At 58.6% G+C, this 25,101-nt stretch overlaps 4 protein-coding genes across 12 annotated transcripts; 1 reads left to right on the top strand and 3 right to left on the bottom strand.

The window, feature by feature from the left end:
- Positions 1-1,626: 1,626 nt before the first annotated feature.
- On the bottom strand, positions 1,627-4,045 carry ZNF768 (zinc finger protein 768). The gene is made up of 2 exons (XM_032328600.1): positions 3,577-4,045; positions 1,627-3,283 (listed from the first exon to the last, which is right to left on the bottom strand). The coding sequence occupies exons 1-2, from the start codon at positions 3,662-3,664 to the stop codon at positions 1,707-1,709; spliced, it is 1,665 nt and encodes a 554-aa protein (XP_032184491.1). The 5' UTR covers positions 3,665-4,045; the 3' UTR covers positions 1,627-1,706.
- Positions 3,922-6,451, bottom strand: LOC116581433 (translation initiation factor IF-2-like). Its single transcript, XM_032328616.1, has 3 exons — positions 6,395-6,451; positions 4,627-5,090; positions 3,922-4,299 (listed from the first exon to the last, which is right to left on the bottom strand). The coding sequence occupies exons 1-3, from the start codon at positions 6,449-6,451 to the stop codon at positions 3,945-3,947; spliced, it is 876 nt and encodes a 291-aa protein (XP_032184507.1). The 3' UTR covers positions 3,922-3,944.
- A 3,034-nt stretch (positions 6,452-9,485) lies between these two features.
- LOC116581427 (zinc finger protein 688-like) lies at positions 9,486-24,791 on the bottom strand. 8 transcript variants are annotated; one of them, XM_032328603.1, is made up of 4 exons: positions 24,652-24,791; positions 11,934-12,015; positions 11,665-11,778; positions 9,486-10,880 (listed from the first exon to the last, which is right to left on the bottom strand). In XM_032328603.1, the coding sequence occupies exons 1-4, from the start codon at positions 24,763-24,765 to the stop codon at positions 9,961-9,963; spliced, it is 1,230 nt and encodes a 409-aa protein (XP_032184494.1). In that variant the 5' UTR covers positions 24,766-24,791; the 3' UTR covers positions 9,486-9,960. The 8 variants fall into 8 exon arrangements, with proteins under 8 accessions (XP_032184494.1, XP_032184495.1, XP_032184499.1 ...); XM_032328604.1 differs by having other exon boundaries at positions 9,486-10,877; XM_032328608.1 differs by lacking the exons at positions 11,934-12,015; positions 24,652-24,791 and adding an exon at positions 12,560-12,643 and having other exon boundaries at positions 11,039-11,778.
- On the top strand, positions 12,082-15,661 carry LOC116581430 (collagen alpha-1(I) chain-like). Of its 2 annotated transcripts, XM_032328613.1 has the most exons (3): positions 12,082-12,686; positions 13,428-13,494; positions 15,122-15,661. In XM_032328613.1, exons 1-3 carry the CDS (start codon positions 12,101-12,103, stop codon positions 15,204-15,206), a joined length of 738 nt encoding a protein of 245 aa, XP_032184504.1. In that variant the 5' UTR covers positions 12,082-12,100; the 3' UTR covers positions 15,207-15,661. The 2 variants fall into 2 exon arrangements, 1 of the variants encoding a protein (XP_032184504.1); XR_004282060.1 differs by lacking the exons at positions 12,082-12,686; positions 15,122-15,661 and adding an exon at positions 13,182-13,215 and having other exon boundaries at positions 13,428-14,671.
- Positions 24,792-25,101: the final 310 nt, after the last annotated feature.

Raw genomic sequence — 25,101 nt, 5'->3', positions numbered from 1 at the left:
TGCTCAGCAGGGAGCCTGCTTCCCTCTCTCTCTCTACCTGCCTCTCTGCCTACTTGTGATCTCTGTCAAATAAATAAAATCTTTAAAAAAAAAAAAAAAAGCAAGCAAGCAAGCAAGCAAGAAGCATCCTTAGAGAAGTTATTTGCTCTTGGCCGGGTATAAGGCCCTGAGGATGGTGTGGGCCTGGGGGTGACTCGAGGTTTTGAGGCCCGAGAGCCCTCGTAGAGGCCTGATTCGCCTCTGCCTGTGTGGCCGAGTCGCTGGGACTGATGGAGCCGGGCAGATGTGGTCAGAACGTCTCACCTGCCTTCTGTCCACGGAGTGACTTTAAGCAGGTCAGTTATCCCTGAAATGGTATGAAACAATCTTTGCAGGGCCGTTGGGCCCTTGTAGGCCTTCATCTGAGGATGCTCCCGGCAGCTGGGTGATTCCCCAAGGTGTGGCCTGTCCTACTCAAGCAAGGTCAAGGCAGGCCACACCCCAGGATCCCACAGATTCACTGCAGGTTCCAACTCTCCGTTCCTTCCTGAGGGCCACGAATCAGGAGGATGAGACTCATATAGGAAAGAAAATCAGGATAAAGGTGGGGTGGGACAGGGAGATGCCCGTAGGCCCAGGGGTCCTAAAAAAGAGGCAGAGGTGTGGCAAATCAGGCCCAGCTTGGTGGGTGGGTCTTAAAGGCTCGAGTCCTCGGATCCTCTCACCTGGTCCCCTGAGTGCCCCCTACAGGTGGGGCCGGGACTCCAGGCGCTCTCTGTGGTTCTGGTCATTCAGGGTCTGCATGCCGGGAGGACTCGAGGTTCTGGCTAGGTGCCGGGAGCGCGAGTGATGGAGAGAGAGCCCAAGAGATGGAGCCCAGGCTCGATGCCTGCCTGAGAACAGGCTCTGTCCTCTGGACCAGGACACACCCTTTGTGTTTGGTGAAAGGGATATCCCACAAAGTCAAAAGCTTTCTCACACCTCCTACACTGACCTTCCTCTGTGTCTGTGCCGGCTTCAAAGCAGGAGACAAAAGTTGGGGATGTACGGGCAGGCCGTGTCTCCTGAGCATCAGATTTAAAATTCAAGGGAAACCTGGAGCATACAAGCCCTTCCCAGACAGGTCCCTATGGCCTCACCGGCTCTGTGTAGCTATCACTGAGTGTCTCCCGCTGCCCAGGGCACTGCCCATGTACACACTTTAAGGACAAGTCTCTTTTATCACATAAAGGTTTTTATTGAACTCAAATTCAGGGGCTCCAAAGCCTGAGGAAGACAAGGGAGCTGGGGTTTGGCTGAGGCAGGAGCCCCCCCCCCCAGGGCCCCTCTTCCCGCCCCACCTACCCTCACCCCTTCCTGACTCAATGAGGGTCTCGGTACTACCCATCTAAGCTACCCCACTCTAATTAGGTAACCCTCCCCCCCTCCCACCCCCGCCCAGCGCTTTGCCAAGCCAGGCACCTACCAAGGGCCATGCTGCTGCCGAAGGCCAGATCTCTGCTGACCTCTTTTCTGGATCTCTCCCAGAACCTCCCACTGCCTGCTTGGCCCCTCTCCAGCCCCTCTTCAGAGCCCATCTGCCAGAAGTCTTCAGGGCACGCACCTTCCCCCACCCCTGCCTCGCTCCGCCGGCCTCCCCGGGCCTTTCCAGTATTCCGTCTTCCTTTCTCCAGCTCCCCGGCCCCTTCTCCGCCGCCTCCCCACCCCACCCCCGGCAGGGCCCCAGGTCAGCGGCGGCCGGCCGCGTGGGTGCGCTGGTGGCGGATGAGGTCGGAGCTCTGCGAGAAGGCCTTGCCACAGTCATCGCACTTGTAGGGCCGCTCCCCGCTGTGGACCCGGTGGTGCTGGAGCAGCGTGGACGAGCGGCAAAAGCCCTTGCCGCACACGGCGCACCTGTAGGGCCGCTCGCCCGTGTGGGAGCGCTGGTGCTGAATCAGCGTGGACGAGCGGTTGAAGGTCTTGCCGCAGTCGGGGCAGCTGTAGGTGCGGCCCGGCAGGTGGGTGCGGGCGTGGATGGCCAGCACCGAGCTCTGGCCAAAGCGCTTGCCGCACTCCGGGCACTTGAAGGGCTTCTCACGGGCGTGGCTGCGGGCGTGGGGGATGAGAGCGGAGCGCTGGGAGAAGCTCTTGCCGCAGATGCCACAGCTGAAGGGCCTTTGCCCTGTGTGCACCCTCTGGTGACTACGCAGGGAAGAGTTCTGGCTGTAGCACTTGCCGCACTCGGGGCAGCTGTAGGGCCGCTCGTGGCTGTGGGTGCGCTGGTGCCGCAGGAGGTAGGAGCTGTCGCCGAAGGCCTTGCCACAGTGCGGGCACTTGTAGGGCTTCTGACCAGAGTGGGTGCGCTGGTGGCGAAGCAGGTAAGAGCTGTCGGCGAAGGCCTTGCCACAACGGGGACACTTGTAGGGCCGCTCGCCCGTGTGGGTGCGCTGGTGTTTGATGAGGTCAGAGCTCTGGGAGAAGGCCTTGCTACAGACCTCACATTTGTAGGGCTTCTCACCCGTATGGATGCGCTGGTGTTGGATCAGGGTGGAGCCCCGCCCGAAACTCTTCCCGCAGATGCCACAGATATTAGGCCGAGGGCCCTGCCCACCCCTGGCCCGGCCACCCCGCCGGCCTGGACCCCGAAGGGACCCTGTCAGGCCCAGGGGATTCTGGAGCATCTCAAACTGTGGCGTGGCCAGCAGGGTCCCTGTGGGCATCTCAAAAGGTGGCCCTAGGGGTAGGCCCCCTGTGGGCTGCTCCCCAAACCCCTGGGTGAAGGAGTCCAAGGGGTGGACTCCCAAGGGGATGCTCAAGGGGTTCTTTTCCTCGGGATTCAGAAGCACCTCTGCACCTTCCTGGAATTTGGAACTTTGAGCTTCAAATTCAGGGCTTTGGGTTTTGAGCTCGGGATTCTGGGGCTCAAATCCCGGGCTCTGGGATTCATACCCGGGGCTCTGGGGTTCATATCCAGGGCTCTTGGGTTCATACCCAGGGCTCCGGGGTTCATATCCAGGACTTTTGGGGTCATACCCAGGGCTTTGAGGCTCATACCTAGGACTTTGGGTTTCAAACTCAGGGCTCTGAGACCCTGATTCAGGGCTTCTGGGTGCAAATTCAGGGCTTGGGGGCACAAACCCAGGGCTTCGGGACTCAAAACCTGGGCTTTCGGGCTCAAACCTGGGGCTCTGGGGTTCAAACTCAGGGCTTTGTGGCTCAAACCCAGGGCTCTGGGGTTCAAGCCCAAAGGGTATCTCTTCCACCTCATAGTCCCCACTGCCTTCCTGTTGAGACACTTCTTCTTCCTCATTCTCACTCACGTTGCCTGCAGGATCAGAGAATTACAGAAAATCCAGGTAGTGTGGGGCCTGGAAGGTCACTCGGTCCCACCACTAGTTGCCGCGGACGACTCCCTCCTCCCGCAGCAGGGTCGCTGGCCCCAGAGCAGGTGCTGAAACTCCCACCTCCCCCTCCGCGGACCCAGGACGTGCAGTCCCCGCCCTCGCTTCCTCCCGGCCCCAGGTGCCCAAGCCCCCCTCTCCCCCGCCCCGACGGCCCACAGCCCCCGCTCCGCTCCCGCTCCCAGGCACGCTCCTCGGAAGGCGCTCCCTCCCTCACCTTTGAGGGACCCTTCGCGGCTCCCCACTTCGTCGGGGCTTTGCACATCCCCGGGCTCGAGGCCCCACGGCGACGCTTCCCGTTCCATCCCCGCCGGCTCCCAGTGCGGCGGCGGCGGCGATGGCGGACGATCCTGCGATCGGGCCGGAGTCCCCTGAGACCCGGGCCCTCGCCGCTCGCCCGCTCAGCGCCGCCCAGGGGACCCCGCTGCCCAGCCCGGGCCCCCGAGGCCGGACGTCTTGACCCTGGGCCTCTCTGGCCGGCCGGGCCCCTCCCCTACCCGCGGCCCCGCCCCCACCCCCAAGGTCTCGCCTTGCCCCGGGGCCCTCCAAGGCCCCCGTGCGTCGCGGCCTCGGTGGCGAGGGTCTTCACGACTCGCCCTGCCGCCCCCGAACGCCGCTCCCCGCCCGCGACCCCGCCGTCTGGCCCCCGGGCCCCGGCTGGGCTGCGGCTGTCCGACCCCCTCCCCCCTTCCCCCCGCACAGGAAGTGTCCGTCCGGGGCCAGTTTCCCCCGCCGGCTCGCGCCCGGCCTCTCTAGGAGCGGCTGGAGGTGGAAACTCGTTGGCATTAACCCTGGGCTGGATGGCCCCGGCTGGGAGGTGGGGAATGGCGCGGAGCCCTGGAGCCGGCGGGAAAAGCTGGCGTGGTTGGTGTCCTGTGCCCCGGGTCTCCGTCCGCCCAGGAGCCCATCTGTCCGTCCCGGGCCCTGCGTCCGTCCGCGCCTATGGCCAAGGGCGAGGCGACAGGCGAGACCAAGGTCAGCGAGAAGGAGCGACGCTGCCCGGCGCCAGCGGGGGCGGCGTCTCGCTCCCCTCCCCTCCCGGGCCTGGGGCGAGCTCCGGCCGCGCCTCGGGAACCCGGCCGTACCCCAGCCTGGAGCTCCGGAATCGGGGACCCGAACTCCACCGCTCCTCACCCGCGCGCCCACCCCCCACTCCCCTGGCCCCTCCCCCCCGCTCCTCCTAAGCTCCCCCCGCCCCCTCCGGGAGGGCTGGGATCGTTGCCAAGGAAACAGCTCCGCCTCCGCTTCCCGGAGGCACCGCCCCTCCCTCCCAGTCCGCACGGCGATTGGCCGGGGAGCTCGTCCTCTCGTCGTCCGGCCTCCTCCCCTACACCGGCGGCCCGCCGGGGAACACGAGGCGCCGTTCTGATTGGATGCGGGGGAGGGCGGGCCGGCTCCGCCTACCCGGCGGTCGGCGCGGCCTGCGGGAAGGCTGAGCGGGGGGTTCCCGGGTCTCCCTTCCCGCGGGCGGCCCGGGGCTTTCACACCTTCTCCGGCCCCGTTTACCTGTCCTGATGTCTGACCTCCCAGGGGTCTGGAGGGGGACACCCCCCCGGGCTCCCGCGCGCGTCCTTTGCCAGCCCTTTCCTTTCTCGCGCGGTTCCCGGTGCCGCGGGGGCCGATCCGCCGGGGAGGCGGCTGGCTTTTCCGTGACTCGCCTGTCCCTCCCACCTTCCCCGATGAGAGCCTTAGTCCCCGGTTCCTGGGTTTTCTCCCGGAGAGGCAGGGATCCTATGGGACTTACTTCCAGGTGAGGGGGTGAAGCTCAGGAGAAGCAGAGAAACTTCTGGCCGTTGCGGGAGCTAAGCACCCTCCAGTCCCGGCTGGAACAGGAGCTTGGAGGAGGACAGCTCAGGAACACTGCCCTCGGTGCAGCTGTGAATCGGGGGAAAGTGATTCTGGAAAAACAATGCTCATCCCGGTTTTTACCCTTGCTGCTGAAGGTATTTTGGCAGCGATCTTTGACCACTGATGAGCCAAGTTCTCGCTGTGTGCGTGATGCAGAGGCCAGGACTGTTTTCTCGTTGCCTTCTCAGACAAATGAAGGAAAGAAACTGGTTTAGGAGGAAAGATGGCACCTTCCACTCTCCTGAAAAGAGATAACAAGAATCTGGAGAATTGCAAGTAGTAGGAGCTCAGAGAAAACAGGCTTACACATAGAATCACAATTACCTTCCTACAAATAAAGCAGGAGCACTTTCCTCCCCTGCAGAGGAACAGCTTCCAGCTCCAGGCCTGTCTCCCACTCCCTGTCTGTCCTAAAGACTTCTGTGAAGAATGGTTCACACCGTCCAGCACTAGAGGCACCACAAGGGCACGGACTACGGAAGAAGCAGGGCCTGGAGCACCCTTTGGTCATTCCCAAAGCATTCACACAAATGAGAAGCAAAAATCTCATGAGACTCTCTTCTCTGACCTCCAACCTGCTAACCCACTAGAAGATTTACACAGGAGAGCGCAGTGTGTGGCAAGGCCTCCAGCCACAGCTCTGACCCCTGTCCTGTTGCCTGCAGCCCTCTCCATGAGGCCCACATGTAGTGGAGGTCAGGCCAAGGCTGCAGGCTGCTTTGGCACCCACATTGCCATGTGGAAAACCAGTCTTCCCAGTGCCCAGAGCAGACGAGTCACTGACTTCGGGCAGCCTCCTCCAGCACTATCCACGCAGTGGGTTGGAGAAACAACCGGCCTGCCAGCCACTCACCCATTGCAATGAGAGGCTCAAGACCAGGGAATCCTCTGATGTAGGCTCCAGCTTGAGCCAGCACCAGCTAATTCAAGGCAAGAGTCCACTGACCTTATTCTACCACGTGTCCTGGTGAGGAAAAGCTCAGTTGGGCAGCCACTTTGTCCGCCGCATTATTCCTGGTGTGCGGCGGCACTGAGGCCGAGGTGTTCAATGTGCAGACAAGACTTCTGGTCTGGCCAAATGGACTGACACTTGAACGAAGGTCCTCGGTGGGAGGGGGACTCCTGCGTGAACAGCTCTTTCCCTGTATGCAGACAAGCCCTCTAATGGACCTTCTGTCAGATGCTACATGAGACACCCCAGTATAGTCAAGAAGATCTGAGGTACCCAGCAAGAGCTCAGCCATGGCACAGGCCCCTCTGAGAAGAACAAAGAAAATGGGAGTCTTTGTATATGGCTCATCTTCCAACCTCAGGCATTTGCAAAACTAAAAGCAGCTGAGGTGTAACATTTTGTTCAGAGCATCATTACCAGGTATGAGAGTCCATCCTTGGAGATTCTGATTTAATAGTCCAGAGATAGACCCCAGGGAGCTGGCGATGTTTTTAAAGTTACTGAATGGGATTCTGTGGCAGAAAGGCCTCACTTTGAAAAACACTTGCCTAAGGGCACCTGGGTGGCTCAGTCAGTTAAGCACCTGCTTTCAGCTCAGGTCATGATCCTGAGGTCCCAGGATCAAGCCCCACATTGGGCTCCCCGCTCAGTAGGGAGTCTGCTTCTCCCTCTCCCTCTGCCCCTTCCTACACTGCTTGTGCTCCCTTTCTTATAAAATCTTTAAAAAAGAAAAATACTGGCCTAGAGCAGGCTTTTGCTTCTTTGGGTCATAAACATCTTTATACATTCTGTTCTTGGAGAGACACATAAATATTTTAAAATGTTTAGGAGTCTTGGGGTGCTTGGATGGCTCAGTCGGTTAAGCATCTGCCTTTGGCTCGGGTCATGATCTCAGGGTCCTGGGATGGAGCCCCACATCCCGTATCAAACTTCCTGCCCAGTGCGGAGCCTGGTTCTCCCTCCTTCCCTGCCACCCAACCCTCCCCCTTGTGCTTTCTCTCAAATAAATAAAATCCTTTAAAAAAATGTTTAGGGGTCTTTAAAAGCTCAAATCAACACTTGCCCTTATTTTACATGGCTTAGACTAGTTAGGAATGGGTCATGTGGTCATGACTTTGACCTTTCAATCTGGCCATGTGGATGGGGCTCATTTGGTACGGTTCACACAGGCATTTCTTTCTTTTTTTTTTTTTTTTTGGCAGCAACAAGAGCTTTATGCAGAATCTTTTTTTTTTTTTTTTTTTTTTTTTCAGACAAGCATTTCTCTTGATGCACCAAGGGAACAGTAGGAAAACCCTCTCCTGGCTTAAAGTGCTTTGGGGTCTTAGCCTTTAAAGACCTATGGTAGCAGAGAGAAGAGGGAGCCCCATCTCTGGTGGGCGTGTCCATGCCAGGAAATGAGCTGAGAATGGAGTGAGGCTGAGGCTTAAGCATTTCACTTAATTTCACGATTAAGTGAGTTTCATGAAGCATTTCATGATTTTGACACTCAAAAATCCATTAAATGGCAGAAAGATGGACAGGAAGCAGAGGAGCTCGGCCTGGTTTGGGGGTCCTAAACGAGCCTTGAAAACTTCAAAGCACTTGGAGAAAAGTAGTAATTATGGTAACTTTAATTGGCGAGCTGAGGGCAGGATCCAGATATGGCTTTGAATTCGACAGCTGGTGTTACAGGCTGGGCTTTCCCCCGGCAGGGCTGAGAGTGAGGCAAGGGAAGGGCACCCTGGCTTCTCTTTAGGGAGTTAAAAGCTGGCACAAAGGTAGTTCCTGTTGCCAAGGTGCTTCTTTTCACTGCATGTCTCCCTTGTGACAAGATAGCACCTGAGCCAACCCTCCCAGTAAATGTTAGGGTAAGCCGGGTCCTGGTGGAGTCAGGTTTGAAGATTAAATTGTTATCAATTCAGTTGGTCATTTGACCTGAACAGTGTCTTTTCCCCCCAATTTTCTACCTCTTCCTTTAGAAGCTTCTCTGGGTTGACAAATCTGGTTTCTTCCTAGGGTAAGCCAGACAGGATATGGGGTACAGCTGGGTGAAGGCAGGTGCACACAGACCCGCAGAAGACATAAGCCCCTCCTTGAGGGGGTGAGGGAGGCAGGAACGAGTGTACCTGTGGCTTGCTGCTTCGTCAGCGGGTCAGGGCTGGACTCTGACCACAGCGGAACTGGGTGCTGATGAATAATGGAGTCACAAGGGACCCGGCTTGGGAATACAGATGAGCCGTTCCCTTGGCTACTAAACCCAAGTGTTCCTGGCCTTGTCCCTCCTTGTTCACGAGGAGATACGTAAAAAGAGAAGAGGGCAGCTCTGCTTCTATTTGCCCTGGAACTCTCAACTCAGGCTGGTTGCTCCCCTGCCTTGCTTTACTATGTGGCTGTTCTGTCATCTCGGAACTGGGCTTCACTGGCATTGGGTTGCTCTGTCCCTAGTCCAGGTTCATTGCTTGGGAGCCATTGCAGGGAGGGAGCAGATGCCTCCAGAACCCTGGCTGAGACACGGGCAAGGGACTCAGGAGTAGTGTGGCAAAGACCGCAGTAAACCAAGAACCCTGGAGTTTCACTCTGCATGTGACCTTGAACGAGTTGTTTGCCTTCCTCAGTCTCAGAGTCCTCAGATGCAAAAGGATAGAAAAGCTAAGATCTCCTCCAGTTCCAAACTGTGAGGAGTCCCTTCTGGCTGGGCGGAGGGTGGCTAAGGCCTGAGCGCTAGGGCTGTCCCAGGGAGGCCCAAGGAGGACTGGAGGGCATACTGAGAGCCTTCGTCTTCAAAACTAGGAACTGCCCGTCAGCCCAGAGTCCTACCGTGGTGTGGCAGAGACACCTCTCGGTTTGGCGCAAAACAAGAGAGCCCCGGGAGCTTCTTCCTGACTGGGCTGTCCTTTCCCAGCTACACGGTTCCCTCCTCGGGCAGTTACAAGGGCAAAATGAACTGATGGACAAGACTTTGTAAACCAGAGAACGTGATACAAGCAAACATCTGAAGTAAAGCCTGCTTTTCCTTCTCTCCAACCGCGCTTTCACACAGGCACTGTCGCCCAGAATCCCTGGGTCAGGAGAACATGAATGCTGTCCACCAGTCTGTAAACTCAAATGACTACAGGAGCCCAACGGGTCAGGAAAACAAGGGGAAAATGGCCAGCGGAGAGGGCCTGCTGTACCAGGACAAGGACAAGCGGGGACGAGGGCCAGCTGACGCTGGCTGCAAGCCGGGAAGGGCTAGTGGGCAAGGCCAAGCAGCTGCCCGGTACCTCCTGCCAACTGTGCTTTTGTGGGAGCTCGGGTCAAGTTGCCAAATCCTTGGCTTTTTCCAAAGAGGCCAGAAACCTGAATTTTTGTGTGAAATATCCTTTTAAGTCTTAAGCATGATCTGTAACATTTTTAAATGTTGGTTGGACCCAAAAGAGTTTGTGAAAGGTTGCTACAAGCCAGATTCGTGGCCATCAGTTTTTCACTCCGGCAGTAAGACAACGGATACAGCAAACGTCCCTTCTCCCTCAATCCTCTTAACGTGTCTAAGTGGGAAACCAGCTTTTCCTTCCCCACAGCGGAGGTCTTGTGCATGTGCTTAGCTCAGCCCTCACGGAACAGAGGGGTGTCTAGGGTCTGGGACCACAGGGAGCAAGGTGGCGGCTGATCAAGCTTGTGAAGGCCTAAGAGAAAAGGGTCCTCATTCCCCAGGTCCACCTTTTGCCTGGAATTCTGGGACCTCCTTAGAGCTGCCACAGAAGTTCAGGCCCCTGAGCCCAACCTGGGGCTCAGGCAATGTCTAGATCGTCACCCTTTGCCTGGACATCTTTGAGACCATCACCCACACTCCTGGAATATTTCTGGGTAGTGCTGGAAGCTGACAGGTGGGTCCAGGTCCTCTTGGCTGGAGGCCAGAGGCACAGGCAACACACTGGCACCCCGGCCCCTGTGCCCCCCGGCGCCGGGCCTGTGGACCCACTGGTGCTTGGCCATGGCTGACTTCTGGCCGAAGCACCGGCCGCACTGGGGACAGGGGTAGGGGCGTTCACCGCTGTGGGTACGCCGATGGGCTGCCATTTCGGAGCTCTGCCGGAAACAGCGCCCACAGTCCGGGCACGGGTAGGGCTTCTCGCCTGTGTGCGTGCGAATGTGGCGCCGAAGGTCTGACGCATGTGCAAAGGCGCGGCCACAGTCTGGGCAGGGGAAGGGAGTCTCGCCACTGTGGACCCGCTGGTGCTGGTAGAGGGCAGAGCTCTGGCTAAAGCAGCGGCCGCAGTCGGCACAGCAGTAGGGCTTCTCGCCCGTGTGGACCCGAAGGTGAGTGGTGAGGGCAGAGCGCTGGGTGAAGGCCCGGCCACAGTCCCGGCAGCGGTGGGGCCGCTCCCCGCGGTGGATGGCCCGGTGCTTGCTCAGAGAGGAGGCCTGGCTGAAGCCCTTGCCACAGTCCGGGCAGCGGAAGGGCTTTTCACCCGTGTGCGTGTACTGGTGCTCCACCAGCGTAGAGCGCCAGGCAAAACTCTTCCCACACATGGAGCAGCCATGACGCTGGTCGGCTCTTGGGACAGGGGCGTGGGCACAGAGTCGGGGGCGACCCCGGCGAGGTGCCTTGGATGGCTGCTCCACGCTATAAGGGAGCCCGGCAGAAGACCTGTGCATTAGAGCCTTCAATCCAGGAGGCCCGGCTTCCACAGAAAGGCTCTTCTCCAGGGCCTCAGTCCCTTCTCCTTGCCTTTTCTCTTCTTTGTTTCTGGAACCTGCTGGGAGGTAAGGGGAGAGCTCAGACCCTGGCTTATCCTGGTCCTTAAGGCCAAACCTCAAATGGTGACAGAAAAGCCTTCTAGACACAGCCACCTTCTGGACCCACTGCAGCCTCTGGGACTCGGCTGGGGACAGGCAGGGAAGCTCGGCGTGGCACCTTCTCCTGGGCTGCAGAGGACGAAGAGACCCGGAGACGAAGGAAGGAAGGAAGGAAGAGGCACCATACCTTCTGCCTCGGAGCTGGGGAAATCGGAGCAGAGGGGACATCTCCGCCGGGTCACGGAGGATGAGTGGAGGTCTCAGGACACTCCGGGCAGCAGGATCAGTGGAGGAGAGGCAGGAAGGTGGCCGGCACTGACAAGTTCAAGGGAGGGTGACAGTGCCAGGACAAACGAGGAAGTAAACAGTGGGACCCAAGAGGAAGGAGGCGCCCGCAAAACGGCAACGGAACGAAAGGGTCCGGAAACCCAAGAGGTGGCAGAGCAGCTGGAGTGCAGGGGAGCTGCACGAGGGGACGCCCCACAGAGCTTCCACAAGAGGAGAGGGGCGCAGACGCGCGGGAGAGGCAGGTGCGCTAGGTGCTGCGCGCGAGCAGAGGCGGGGGCCACCCTCCCAGCCCCTTTCGGGGCCGAACCCTGCAGGGAGGCCGGGGCCGGCAGGGAAACCTCAGCGGGGAAAGCAACTCAGGGAAGAACAGGAGGCGCAGGGAGGGTGTTGGCCGAGGGCAGCTGGACGGCTCTGGCCCAGAGGCGGTCCCCGGGAACGCAGTCCCCAACACGTCACCTGCGTCCGCTGCTGGCGGACACGCTCCCGCCTCCGGATCCCGGGCCGCCGGGCCCCACAGGTCGGCCTCTTCCTCCACCCAGGAGATGAGAGCTGGCTTGGCGCCTCGGAAGCCTGGAGGAGGAGAACGCAAACCCCACGCTGCCGGGAGGCCGCCCCCCGCGCCCCGGGATCCCGGGCCCTCGGGCCTCCCGCAGCCGGCGCCCGCCCGGGAGGCTGGGCGGGGGAGGGGGCGGGGGCGGGGCCGGGGCGAGGGGGCGGGGCCTCACCGAGCGCGCCCAGGTGGCCGTAGGTCTCCCGCATCACGTCCCGGTACAGGGCCCTCTGCGCGGGCCGCAGGCAGCCCCACTCCTCCGGGGAGAAGTACACGGCCACGTCCGCGAAGCTCACGGCGCCGACCGGTTCCCACGCGGGGAGCGGGGTCCGCAGCGGCGACATGGCCGGGGCCGGGCCGGGGTCCGTGGGGCCGGGCCGGGGCCCGTGGGGCCGGGCCGGGGCCCGTGGACCCGCCGGGCCGAAGCCGCAGCAGCCGACCCCCCGAGGGCCCCCCGGGAAAGACCGAGAGCCGCGGGCGCAGGGGCACAGAGCGGCGGCCGGGAATGGCGGCCACGCGGCGCGCGAACGTCGCTGCGACGCAGCCGAGCCCCGATGGCGCCTCCCCGGGGTCCCCAGCTTTGTCCTCCGGCCCTCAGCCAAAATGGCCGCGACGGCGACCAGGGCGGGAGCGCGGCCTTGGGCCCCCCCTTGGCCCGCGAGGGCCCGCACCGCCCGCCGCGCTGGGAGGTGCGGCCTCAGCCCCGCCGCGGTCCGGAGGCGGGACGCGCGCGGCGGCCGGTGCGGGCCGACCCCGCCCCTCCGCCCTTGGGAATTCCACGCGACGGGTGGTCGCGGGGACCTTCCTACGCGGGTTTCCGGCTCTGGGCCTGTCCTCGGGCGACAGCGCGCTTTTCCCAGCGCGGAGAGGAGGGGAGCGGAGCGGGCCGTAGAGAACCGCCTCTGCCGGAAGCTTCTTCGAGCCCGAGGTTCTCGGAGCTTCTGTCTCAGGAGATCGTGGGGGCGGCGGGGGCGGGGGGTAGGGTAAGGTCTGGCAAAGAAAGACCCGCGTTCTGCAGGCTTCCTTCCTCCGCACGCGCCCTGCGGGAGGCCTCGCAAACATCTGTTTGCCTCTGGCTCAGGCCTCGCTCCCAAGCTCTGATCGCGGAGCCACCCCCCACCGCACCCCAGCACCTCGCACTAGGCAGGGCTCCCGCTGAGCTCATCATCTCCTTCTCCCTGCCTGCGCCTCCTGGGGTCCTTACGAGCTAATGCCATCAACGCTCCCTACCCCTTCTACCTCCAGCCTCCCTCTCGCACTCCACATTTATGATGGCGGTCTCTGTGTCCCCACATGCCCTCGTAAATACTCTACCTTTTTTCTTAAAAATTTTTTTTCTTTATTTGACAGAGATCACAAGTAGGCAGAGAAACGGGGGAGGGGGGAGCACCCCACCCCAGGACCCTGAGATCATGACCTGAGTGGAAGGCAGAGGCTTAACCCACTGAGCCATCCAGGTGCCCCATAAATACTTTACCTTAAGAAGACTTGATAATTTTCCTTTGGCTGCCTAAATCACTGCATTTCACATACCTCTTGGAAATGCACCTCCCCTCACCAGGTCTGGGGTCTAGACTGGATCTTCTCTCTGCTTGCCTTCTCCCAGAGGTCTTCCTGAGGCTTCTGCCTAACGCATTGTATCTGGTGGATGCTTCTCCCCACACTAGAGGAGCTGGGCAAGTAGAGGGGATCAAAGCAGAAAGGGGAAAAGGGAAAGACAAAAACCCTGGGAAAAGGTAAGGATGCAGATTTGCCCAGGGACTTGACTGAGCCCTAGTTGCCCCTAGCCTCAGGTCCCTGAAGGACACAAGGAGAAAAACAAAACCACAAAATTTCAGTAAGAGTAATGGCATTTTATCATGTCAGTGCCCACCCTTCACGGTGATGCCTCTCACACACAGGCCCAGAAGAGGTCTGGTTGGTGCTGGAAACTCACAGGTGGGTCCGGACGCTCCTGAGAAAGAGCCCAGGGCAGAGTTCACACCTGTGTGTCAGCCCTTGAGGTCCACGGCACCAGGCTGGCACTGGGGTCTACTGGTGGTCCTCTGCCTGAGGCACCTTCCACACTGTGGACAGGAATAAGACAGCTCACCTGTGTGAGTCAGCAGGTAGCATGAGAGGTGCTAGCTGTGGCAGAAACAGGTGCCACACTGGGCACGGACAAAGGCTTGTCTCCAGAATGCACTGAGTCAGGTGAAAGGTCATGGCAGAGTGTGCCTGCTCTCGGGCAGGTGCTGTGTGAGTACAAGTCACTGAGGCTGGGTCTACAGTTGGGGCTTGGGAAAGGCCTGTCCACCTGGATGCTTTGACCCCAGGCTCAGACACTAAGCTAGTGTCCCTGGAGGCTCACAACAACTCCCCAATAGACTCCTTCTGCTGGTTTCTTCCAAATACATCACTTTTTCTGAGTGGCCCTTTGAAACACAGGAGATTCAAAATTTAATTTTGGTCCAGTTCAGTCAAACTCAACTAAATGTTCAGGTGACAGAATCAACTTTCACAAGTGCAGATGGGTGCTTAGCCCCTGGAAGCACCCACCTAGATTGTGTTGACCAATTGAGGGGGTCACAGGAAGTCAAGGACATTCCCACTTCAGGACCAACCCAAGGAGATACCATCAACCAGAGGAACAGCTGTTACAAGGCACAGCCACTTAAGAGACAGAAAGGTGAACTGCTTCCAACGTAAACTTTAATTCATACACTGCCACTGACCTAGAGATTGGATAATTTGTGTAGTGTGACCTGACCTTGGGAATCCTGGATGCCTCAGTCAATTAGTGAAAAAGAGAAGGTCAAGATTCTAGTCTCCAGTGGGTATCATAAATTCAAGCCAGCAGAACACAGTAAGGGACATACAGATGGTCTTTCTTTTTCTTTTGTTCTTTTCTCTTTTTAAAAGATTTTACTTATTTGACAGAGATCACAAGTAGGCAGAGATGCAGGCAGAGAGAGGAAGGGAAGCGGGCTCCCTGCTGAGCAGAGAGATGCGGGGCTCGATCCCAGGACCCTGAGATCATAAATGAGCCGAAGGCAGAGGTTTTAGCCCACTGAACCACCCAGGTGCCCCTCTCTTTCTTTCTTAAGATTTTATTTGTTTATGTAAGAGAGAGAGAGAGCTCATGAGCGGAGGGTAAGGGGAGAAGCAGATGGAGAGGGAGAACCAGACCCCCCCCCCCCCCCCGCTCTAAGCAGGGAGCCCAATGCGGGGCTCAATCCCAGGACCTGGAGATCATGACCCAAACCAAAGGGATTAGCTGAGCCACCCAGGCACCCCTACATGGTATTTCTTGTTCAATAAAACATCTTCCCTTCCAGCTGGACCTGGAGCATAACCCCCCGTTTTCATCTTTCTTACTCTCAAACATCCACCTGGGGATCCTGAGCATCTACACTCCACAGCTGGGCCATCTGCTCTGCCAGGAGATGAGGGCTGGTTTGGGGTCTGAGAATCCTGGAGAAGAACCCTCATCACTCAAGAAACAATTCATTCATCTAATGACAACATACTGGGCATCGTTTGTGTGGCAGGCTTTGTTCCAGGCGTTCTCGGTGCTGGGGGGCATTGGTGAACCAAGATAATGTCCCTGCTCTAAGTTTACACTAACGGAGAGATGCCGCCTAAGAGCTATGGGGACAAAGGTAAGAGACCTTCAGGCGGTTGAGCTAGACAAGGAGCTGCATCTGAGACCTCCTGCTTGGGGCAGAAGGGCTCCAAGAGGAATTTCTTAGAGACCACATTTGAAACGGGTACTGAAAGATGTTAGCTTGTGCTCCTTAAGCCAGGCGTGTGTCCAAAGCCCCCAAAGGTTCCTTGTAGCGAGAGCCAACGGAATCATTAGGCTGTAGGGAGAGGCTGGGCTTGAACTGGAGGTTAGCAAGCCACGCACGGGCCTTCACACTGCGGTCTGCAGGTTCTGGACTTTCTGCAGACGTCCCGGGGAACCACGAAGAGCCAGAGCCGCTCACTCGTGGATTTCAGTCGGGCCGATGTGGCGGGGGTCACGGGAAACGAAGCCCTCCGAGAGGCGGCGTGGGGCCCGGCCCGGCACTCAGCCCTCCGCATCCCGTCCGACCCTCTCGGTTTTCAGAGACCCGCACGGCCGGACCTCAGCGAGCGGCCGCAGCTCGTCTAGGCACGCAGGCCTCCGCGCGGGCCGGAGACACCCCCTTCCTCGGGAAGGAAATCCGCGGCCGCCTCCCCGAAGCTCACGGCCCCGGGCATGCCCCCCTCCTCCCTCCCGCCCGGCCTCCGCGGCGCCTCGGCACGAAGCCGGGAGCGAGGCCAGGGACCCACACGCGCTCCCCAACAGCCGCCCCGCGCGGGGCGGGGGACCCAGGATCCGGCCTCCGGCGAGCGGGGCGACCGGAAGTGACCGCGGCTGTGGCCGCTCTAGGACAGCTAGAAGCGGTCGGTTCCGCGAACTCGGTGGTCCCACGGCGGACAAAATGAAGGCGCCCTCAGAAAAGAAGGCGGCATCCCAGGGCTTTGTCAGTTTTAGGGAAGCATTTAGCGGAGTCACTGGGGGCCTGGCATTGATGACCCGGTTAGTGACGCTCTCGGGCTGTCTTCCGCTCCGCAAGGCCCTCGGGAGCGCCACTCGCCCACAGTAAAGATGGCCGCGGCCGCTTCGGCGTCTCGGCTCCGGTGCTCCGGGGAGACGGGAGGCGGCTCCGGAGCGTGACGGCCGCCGGCGGCTGGAGGTCCGAAAGGGGGGGACCAGGGGCCAGGATTCAGGGGCCTCGACCTGGCGACTCTCTCCCAGTCCCCTTCAGAACGCCCATTCAGTGACCTGGTCTTTTTGGCAAGCTCGTTCGTGTCTCCACTCTTCCGTCGCAATATTCTGGGGCGCCCCCACGCCCTCCGTCCACACAGCCTATCTCCACACGTTTGCTCCCTCGCCCAGGACACTGGGCCGCAGGCCTCGGAAGGCCTCGGACTTGGGCTGTGACCGAAGAGGAAACGGCCGTCGGGCGGCTGCCCAGGCCGGGCGGCGCGTCCGTTCCGGAGCGGCTGGACGCCCCGTGGGAGCCTTTCCGCCGCCGCGCACCGCCGGCGCCAGGCCTGTTCCAGGAGAGCAACCGCAGGCCTCGCGCCGAGCCGCGTCCCCCGCGGAAGGGACGGTGGTGTGGGACGTAGAGGCGTGACCCGGCCCATTCGCTGCCACACCCGACGGTGCCCCGCGAGCTCTCTCCCCGGGGCCGGCCGCGCAGGGCGGCAGTGGGCTCCGCGCCCGGGCGCAGACGTCGGTCGGGGGCGTTCAGCGCACTCGATCGCTCCGTGGAGCCGTCGGAAGCGCTCGCGCCTGTTCCCTCCCCGAGCCGCCCGTCCCTCGGCCCGAAACCGGAGCTCAGACGGGTGACCTTGCCCCAGGCCCCCCAGCTCGCGAGCCAGGATTCAGACCCAGCCAGGCTGACTCCAGAACCCCGCGCTGTCGTGCCTCGAATAATTCAAGGCACAGGCTCCGCAGCCACAGAGCGAGGGCCCCAGGACGCAGTCGAAATGCGGAGTGGCCTGTGGGCAGCGGCCTGGGAGGCCGGGAGCGCGGCTCGGCCGCCTCTGCAACTCCGCGCCGTTATGTACATGCACAGAGGGAAAAACCCTGAAATGATGGGCTGTGCTAAGTATTGAAAGTAAGTAAAAGGCTTGTATTTAGGGGTCGTGTCAGGGCAAAAAAAAAAAAGTCATTCGGGTGCTGAGGCGGTTTGTGAAATTGCCCGGGGCGGGGGGTGACCGGCTTCACCGCAGGTGCCCTGCTGCGGCTCTCACCCGCGGCTCCTCTCGCTCCGACCCTTGCTGGGACCCCAGGGTCGCCCGGCTGGTCTGCGGGCCTCCTGCTCTTGGCCTTCCCATCCGGCAGCGCCGCAGCCGGGCTCAGTGAAAAGAGCCAGAGCGCGCCCTGCGAATCCGGGGACTTGCACTGTGCGATCTTAGGTAAGGTCCTCCCGTCTCGGGGCCGCAGCCCTTCTCAGAGCGGGCTCTGTGCAGCAGTACTTCCCCGCAAGTCCGTGGGAAGGACCGAGCCTTCTTCCCCATGGCCCCCCGAGGCTCTCCTCAGCCAGGAAACCTGTTCCACCCACAGCTTCCTAAACCTGCTTCAGCCTTCGAACCCGGCAGCCCCCGGAGCTCCCTTCCGGTCCCGCAGTGCCGCGGCCTCCCTGTCCTCACCTCGCCACCCCGGGTCACCCCAGGAACGGGCCCTCCCTCCGCCTCCTCACTCAGCCAAAACTCTTTTTTTTTTTTTTAAAGATTTTATTTTATTTATTTGACAGAGAGAAATCACAAGTAGTTGGAAAGGCAGGCAGAGAGAGAGAGAGGAGGAAGCAGGCTCCCTGCCAAGCAGGGAGCCCCATGTGGGACTCGATCCCAGGACCCTGAGATCATGACCTGAGCCGAAGGCAGCGGCTTAACCCACTGAGCCACCCGGGCGCCCCAAAACTCTTAGCATCGTTCCTGGCTTACGTGATGCTCTCAGCCCCCACGTCCAGCGCACAGGAAGGTCCTGTCCCCTCCGCTCCCAGTGTGTCCCTCCGACCTGCTGCGACTCCCCATCTCCGTTCTGCTTGCCCCACTGCAGTCCATTCCCAGAGTGGCCGGAGTGGGTTTGCAAGTCACATTACCCGTGAGGTCCTAGAAGAGTCAGACTCGGAGGAAGAGAAAATGGAATAGCGTCGTGGGGAGGGGTGGGGACATAGCGTTTAACGGGGACAGGTTTCAGCTGGGGAAGATGGAAACGTTCTAGAGGGGGCTGCTGGTGATGGGTGCGCACACGTACTTAATGCCACTAAACTGTATACTTAAAAATATTTGAGGGGCGCCTGGGTGGCAAAGTCATTGAGCATCTGCCTTCAGCTCGGGTCATGATCCCAGGGTCCTGGGATCCAGCCCCACATCAGGCTCCCTCCTTGGTGAGAAGGCTGCTTCTCCCTCTGCCACTCTCTCTGCTTGTATTTCCTCTCTCACTGTCTGTCTCTCTGTCAAGTAAAGAAAATCTTAAAAAATAAAATATTGGGGGACACCTGGGTGGCTCAGTGGGTTAAAGCCTCCGCCTTCGGCTCAGGTCATGATCCCCGGGTCCTGGGATCAAGCCCTGCATCGGGCTCTCTGCTCAGCGGGGAGCCTGCTTCCCTCTCTCTCTCTGCCTGCCTCTCTGCCTACCTGTGATCTCTGTCAGATAAATAAATAAAATCTTTTATATATATATATATATATATACACATATATGTATGTATACATATATGTATACATACATATATGTGTGTGTATATATATATATATATATATATATATATATATATATATTTAGGGGCACCTGGGTGGCTCGGTGGGTTAAAACCTCTGCCTTCGGCTCAGTTCATGGTCTCATGGTCCTGGGATGGAGCCCTGCATCGGGCTCTCTGCTTGGCAGTGAGCCTGCTTCCCCCCTTCTCCCTCTGCCTGCTTGTGATCTCTGCCTGTCAAATAAATAAAATCTTTTTTTTTAAAAAACATATATATATATATTTTTTATATATATATATGTATATATATATGTATGTATATATAAAATGGCAAATTTTGCTGTATTTTACCACAAGGCAAAAACAAACACAATCCGGTGGTTTTCCAATATGTTTAGAATCAAATCTAGATTTGGCACCATGGCAAACCAGAGTTCTATAACCCGCTGCCTTTCCCCTCCGAGGTCATCTGTGATTCTTCTCCACTCAGTTCCTCAATGCAGCCACCAGGGTCCTTTCTGCACCTCACCCAAACTCGTCCCTACCTCAGAGCAGGGCACCTGCTACTTCCTCTGTTTGGGAACATCCCCCAGCCCCCCTACCCTAACTCCCAGCCTCTGAAACGCTGCACTGCCCCACTCCCAAACCTGCCACCTGACCTGTTTCCCCTTGGGTCCTTCTCCTCATCGGGGTCTCAGTTCAGTTGCACACCAAGACCAGCCTAAGTACCCGTCTGCAACAGATGCTTGAGGACATCCTCTGTACCTTTGTAGTACTCATTATTTACAGTTATAATAACTTGTCTCCTGTACTGGCTTATCACTTTTCTGTCTTACCTTTTTTGTGTTTTATTTATGTATTTGAGAAAGAGAGACCGGGAGCAGCAGCAGAGGGAGAAGCAGGCTCCGCACTGGGCAGGGAGCCCCACAGGGGGCTCGATCCCAGGAGCCTGGGATCGTGACCTGAACCAAAGGCAGACGTTTAGGGGACTGACCCACCCAGGCACCCCACTTGCCTGTCTTACTCACGTGCTGGCTTATCACTTGTTTTACCCCACCCTTCTCGAACGTAAGCTCCACACAGTTCATTTTGTTCTCCACGCTGTATCTCGGCACACAGAATAGTGCCTGGTACACAGCAGATGCTTAGAATGTAGTTGTTAAATGGAAAAACAAAAGAAAAGAAAAGAAAGCACTCACTGGGCCGGATGCCGACCTGGCTGCTCCGGGCCCCACACACGGTGCCAGGTTCCGCTCCCCTCTCCCCGGGCTGCCTCTCCGCTGCAGCCCCACCTTCTCTTCGCCTCAGCCCTCTCCAGTACTGGTCATCCCTTGTCCTCCACACTGTCCCACTCCTGACGGATGGCCCCTCGCCAGGCCCTCAGGATCCCTTGCTCCAGCTCTTCATACTCGACCCCCCTGGAATGTACTTGTTCTCGGCTCCGACCGCCAGTCACTAAGTCATGCCGATTCTGTGGCAGAAGCCTCTCCTGAGTATCTTTCTCCCCAGCCCCCAGGTCAGCAAACAAAGGCAACTGCAAGAAAAATTTTGCTTTTTAGCCTGGTCCCAGCTCCTGCTCACCTCTAGCTGGTAGCAGATGCCCAACAGATCTCAAGTCTAGTCTCCTGCGTGGGTCACATCTTCCGACAGAGCTGGTCAAATACCCCTGCTCCTGTTAGAGACCTGTCTATGGCTCCTCAGTGCCTACCCGGCAAACCTCAAGCCCTCCTGCAGGGATCTGTGGCCTTCCCAGATTGCTGTGTGTGTCTTCTAGGACCCTTTACCTAGTTGTCACTCAGGTGGAACTGCTGACCATTCCCTAGACAGGACCAACCTGGTTGAAATCTTCCCCATCCTTCAAGGCCAGTTTGAACCTCCTCCTCCAGGGAACCTCCCGGGTCTCCTCTTTGCCTTCCTCCCATACTGTTTCGGAATAACAGTAACCAGTGTTTACTGAACACTAACACGCGAGGCCTTCTTCTGTATTATCTTGTTTAATCCGTACATCACTCCTAGGAGGTAGGTGCTGTTATTATGCAGGTTTCACAGATGAAGAAACTAAGGCACAGAGAGGTGGGGCAAGCACCGACTCCGCACTGTGTCCATGTTCATCCTGTCTATGAAACAAGGCTCCCTGTGCCGGAAAATCTACCCCCACAACAATTCCTACTCCGCTATTCCCTCTGTTTCTACTAGACTTCCTACTCATGATACGGGAAGCACAACCGTCTCCTCTCCAAACCACGTTTCCTGGTGGGTCAGCAGCCAGGATGGCTTAGGTGGTCCCTCTGGACCTCTTCCAACCTAGTCTCGATCACCATGGAACAGGGGACCCAAGTCCGAGTGTCACTGGAGCCCAGCACGAAACCCACAGGAGCGTCACATCGTGTTTGCTGAGTGAATGAGTGAATGAATGAATGAGTGGATGGGACCTGCCTGCCCCAGCCTGGAACTCCCGTACCACCCAGCCGCCTCCCCCACAGCAGCCACACAGTCTGCGGCCCCTGAATGTTGACAGAACTTTCTAAGTGCAAGGTCACTGGCCTTGGTGGGACTCTCCATCTCCTGCTAAGACTCCCCCCCGGGAAGGCAGGGCTAGGCCCCTGCCCAGACCCCAGTTTCCACCTCACCCTCACCGGAGCCCCTGCTCTGTTTTCTGCCGAGATGTAACTGCCGTAGAAAGTGGTAGATAACTAGGCACCGTGTCAGCTTTGTCCAGCTTTGCTGCTTTATAGTCATGATGCTTTGAGAAAATCGCTTTGTCCCTCAGAGCCTCAGTTTACTCATCTGCAAAATATGGCTTTGATGTCCACGCCCTGTCTCCTTAGCAGGCTTCTTTCCATTTTCTGAAGCATAAAATGTCAACGACAGTTCACTCTTTCAACAAATGTTTATTGCACATTTACTGTGTCCTACATATTATCTTGTTAAAGTTTCAGCCTTCACAGTAACCCGCTGAGGTAGCTATTTTTAATCTTTATTTTACAGATGAGGGAGCAGAGGCTCAGGGACAGCATGTGACTTGCCGGCTGTGCCTGGGGACAAGCTGCGGGGACTAGATCTGGGCGTCGGTGCCCTTCTCCACCCACGTCACTTCCCAGGCTCCCTGCTGCGGGGCTGGACCACCCCTGGGTCCTGGGGCCCCTCCCCAGGCCTTAGTCCCCTCAGCCTTTGCCTCTGATGTAGAGCAGCAGTAAGGGGTGAGTTTCTGAGACAACGGTAAAGCCTCAGTGAGATTAACACTTTGAGAAAGGCCCAGCATCTCACTCTTTTTTTTTTTTTTTTTTTTTTTTAGAAATACTGGGGCAAGTAGGGTCAAGTTTAATCTATTTGTATCTTTACAGGCACTTTTCTTTTTACAAGTTTTGAAACTTGAGGGATCCTTGAGGGAAGCCCAAGGGATGAATTTCGGTTCCCAAACCCCTGCCACGGGAGCCCCCCGCAGGGCTCAGGCAGTCCAGTTCAGGCTCAACTCCAGCCTGCGCGAGGGGCTCACCCGCACTCCTCAAAGATGTCTGGGTAGTGTCGGAACAGCACAGGTGGGTCCCGGTCACCCCGCACCGGAGCGCGAGGCACAGCCCGGATGCCAGGCCTCCGGCCCCGCCGCCCCCCAGAGCAGGAGCGGTGGATCCACTGGTGCGCCTCCACCGCGAACTTCCTCTTAAAGCGCATGCCGCACTCGGGGCAGGGGAAGGGCCGCTCCCCGGAGTGCATCCGCCGGTGGCTGACCAGCAGGGACGGGTAGGTGAAGCGGCGGCCGCAGTCCGCACACACGTGCCGCCGCTGGCTGTCCTGAGCGTCCACGCTGGCCGCCGGGGCTGAGGACTGCACGCCTGTGTTCTGGTTCCAGGCGGCACTGGTGGCCGGCTGTGCTCTGCCCGAAGCTTTTCTGACGGTCCAGTCGGGGTTGTGCTTAACCAGCTCTTCCGAAGGCTCCTTGCCGGGACGCTTTCTGGGTCCCTTGGCTCCCGGCCCTTCCTCCCGTGCGGCTTTCTTCTTGTTTGGGGTGTCTCCTGGAAAGTAAGAGACATTTTATCTTATTTTTTAAAGATTTTACTTATTTATTTGACAAAGAGAGAGCACAAGTGAGGGGAGCAGCAGGCTCCCTGCCGAGCAGAGAGACTGATGTGGGACTCGATCCCAGGACCCTGGGATCATGACCTGAGCCAAGGGCAGCTCAGCTGACTGAGCCACCCAGGCGCCCCAAGATACATTTCATTCATTTCTTTTTTAAGATTTTATTTATTTATGACAGAGAGAGCGAGAGAGGGAACACAAGCATGGGGGAGCTGGAGAGGGAGGAGGAGGCTCCCTGTGAGCCTGATACAGGGTGGATCCCGGGGGACTGGGATCATGACTTGAGCCGAAGGCAGATGCTTCAGGACTGAGCCACGCAGGTGCCCCCCACCCCCAAGATACATTTTAAAACACATTTGCTTACATCCTCTCAGGTTATAGGGTTCTTATAGTTAGGGAAGCAGCAGCAAAGTCCTCCCCAGCGACTGACACGCAGCCTTTGAAGGATGATAAACCAATTTCCCATCTCCTAAGAGTGACTTATCCGGGTCTTGCCTCTCATGTTTCAAATGGGAATCAATGGGTTGTTGGGAGCATTAAATCAGGAGAAGCATGTTAGGCATTTAGTAAATGCTCAATAAAACAATAGCTATTACTATTGTGTTTGCTCGATTTTTTATAGGATAAAACTTGTACAGATGAGGAAGCATCTTGGCTCAAGGTCACTCTGCTAAGGGGTGGGGAGGGGAGATGGTGAGGTTGTTGCCGTTGTTGGGCATTTTCCCTTGTCCCCCTCTTGTCCCACTTTGCCTTGCTTGAGGAATGTGAAAGGCAGACCTGAAGCCCCGTGCATTCCTAGGTTCTCATTGTTCCTGAAAGGGGAGAATGAGTGGTGTTTTCTCCAAGAGGGCCCTAGAAACCGGAGTCTGGGACTTGGGGTCCTGACTCGCCCACTCTGGTCCTCAAATGAGGACCGTCCCGAGTTCTGAAACCTTGCACCAGGTCTGCCTTCTCTCTCCTTTAGTATCCAGCATGGGCCGGGGGCAGAGGGTCTTGAATTCCTTCAGGGCTGCTGGAAGTGGGCATCTAAAGGAAAACTTCGTGGGACAGGAAGCCCTGGAGCGCCAAGTGGGGGAGACTTGGGACAATCCCTCACCTCTCCGAGCTCCTCCCAGGCTCTCCCCCTCCTCAGGATCCTGGGCGGCGGGGCTCCAAGCCTCACTCTCCTGTTCCATCCAAGAGATGAGGGCTGGTTTGGGGCCTGGGAATCCTGGGAGAGAACAGGGATCACAGTGGGGCTTGAGAGGCTGTCCTGGGCCGATGGCATCCCCCTGCCAGGGTAAGGACACCTCCTCAGAACTTGGGCTCAGCGCGGACAGGGTCTGCAGTGCTCCTGCCCGAAGGAAGCGGCTGCTGGGTGGAAGCGCTCCCTAACCTGAAGCCCTGGGAGCGGAGGCGGCTGGTGCTGTTGGTGGGACGGTGTGGGATGAGGGCGCACAGTCCTCTCGGTCCTCGTGTCATCTCCCCTGTGAGCCCCAGTGAAGGAGGAGGGGGGCTCTGACCCGGGGCCTCACCGAGCGCGCCCAGGTGGCCGTAGGTCTCCCGCATCACGTCCCGGTACAGGGCCCTCTGCGCGGGCCGCAGGCAGCCCCACTCCTCCGGGGAGAAGTACACGGCCACGTCCGCGAAGCTCACGGCCCCGGGCTCCTTGTAACCAGGCCCGGTCTCCCCCGGTCTCAGCGCCAGAAGCGGGGCTGGGGGCGGCGCCATGGGGCCTCCCGGCCCCCGCGCAGTGGCCGGCCCGTCCCCGAGGCCACCGCCTCCCCGCGCGCGGCCTCCGCTTTCGTCGTCCGCAGGAAGGGCTCCGGAGGTCGGGGCCCCGCCCAGCCTCGGCGTCCGAACGCAGTCGAGGGCCCCGAGGTAGCCGGTAGCTAGGGATTCGGGGGTTGGGAAGGGGACAAACAAAACCCCTCGGTGTTTATTCACTGCATGGCCCCTTGGACTTAGCCGGGTTTGGGGACCCGGAAGGTGTCTTCCGAAAATATGGCGACATCCTGGCTTCAGCTGTCAATGGACGCTCTTAAGGGCGCCATTCCTGGGTCACAC

The sequence above is a fragment of the Mustela erminea genome, chromosome 20 (genome assembly GCF_009829155.1).
Source record: "Mustela erminea isolate mMusErm1 chromosome 20, mMusErm1.Pri, whole genome shotgun sequence".
NCBI classification, from domain to species: Eukaryota; Metazoa; Chordata; class Mammalia; order Carnivora; family Mustelidae; genus Mustela; species Mustela erminea.
This window is presented reverse-complemented; position numbering and strand designations above follow the sequence as displayed.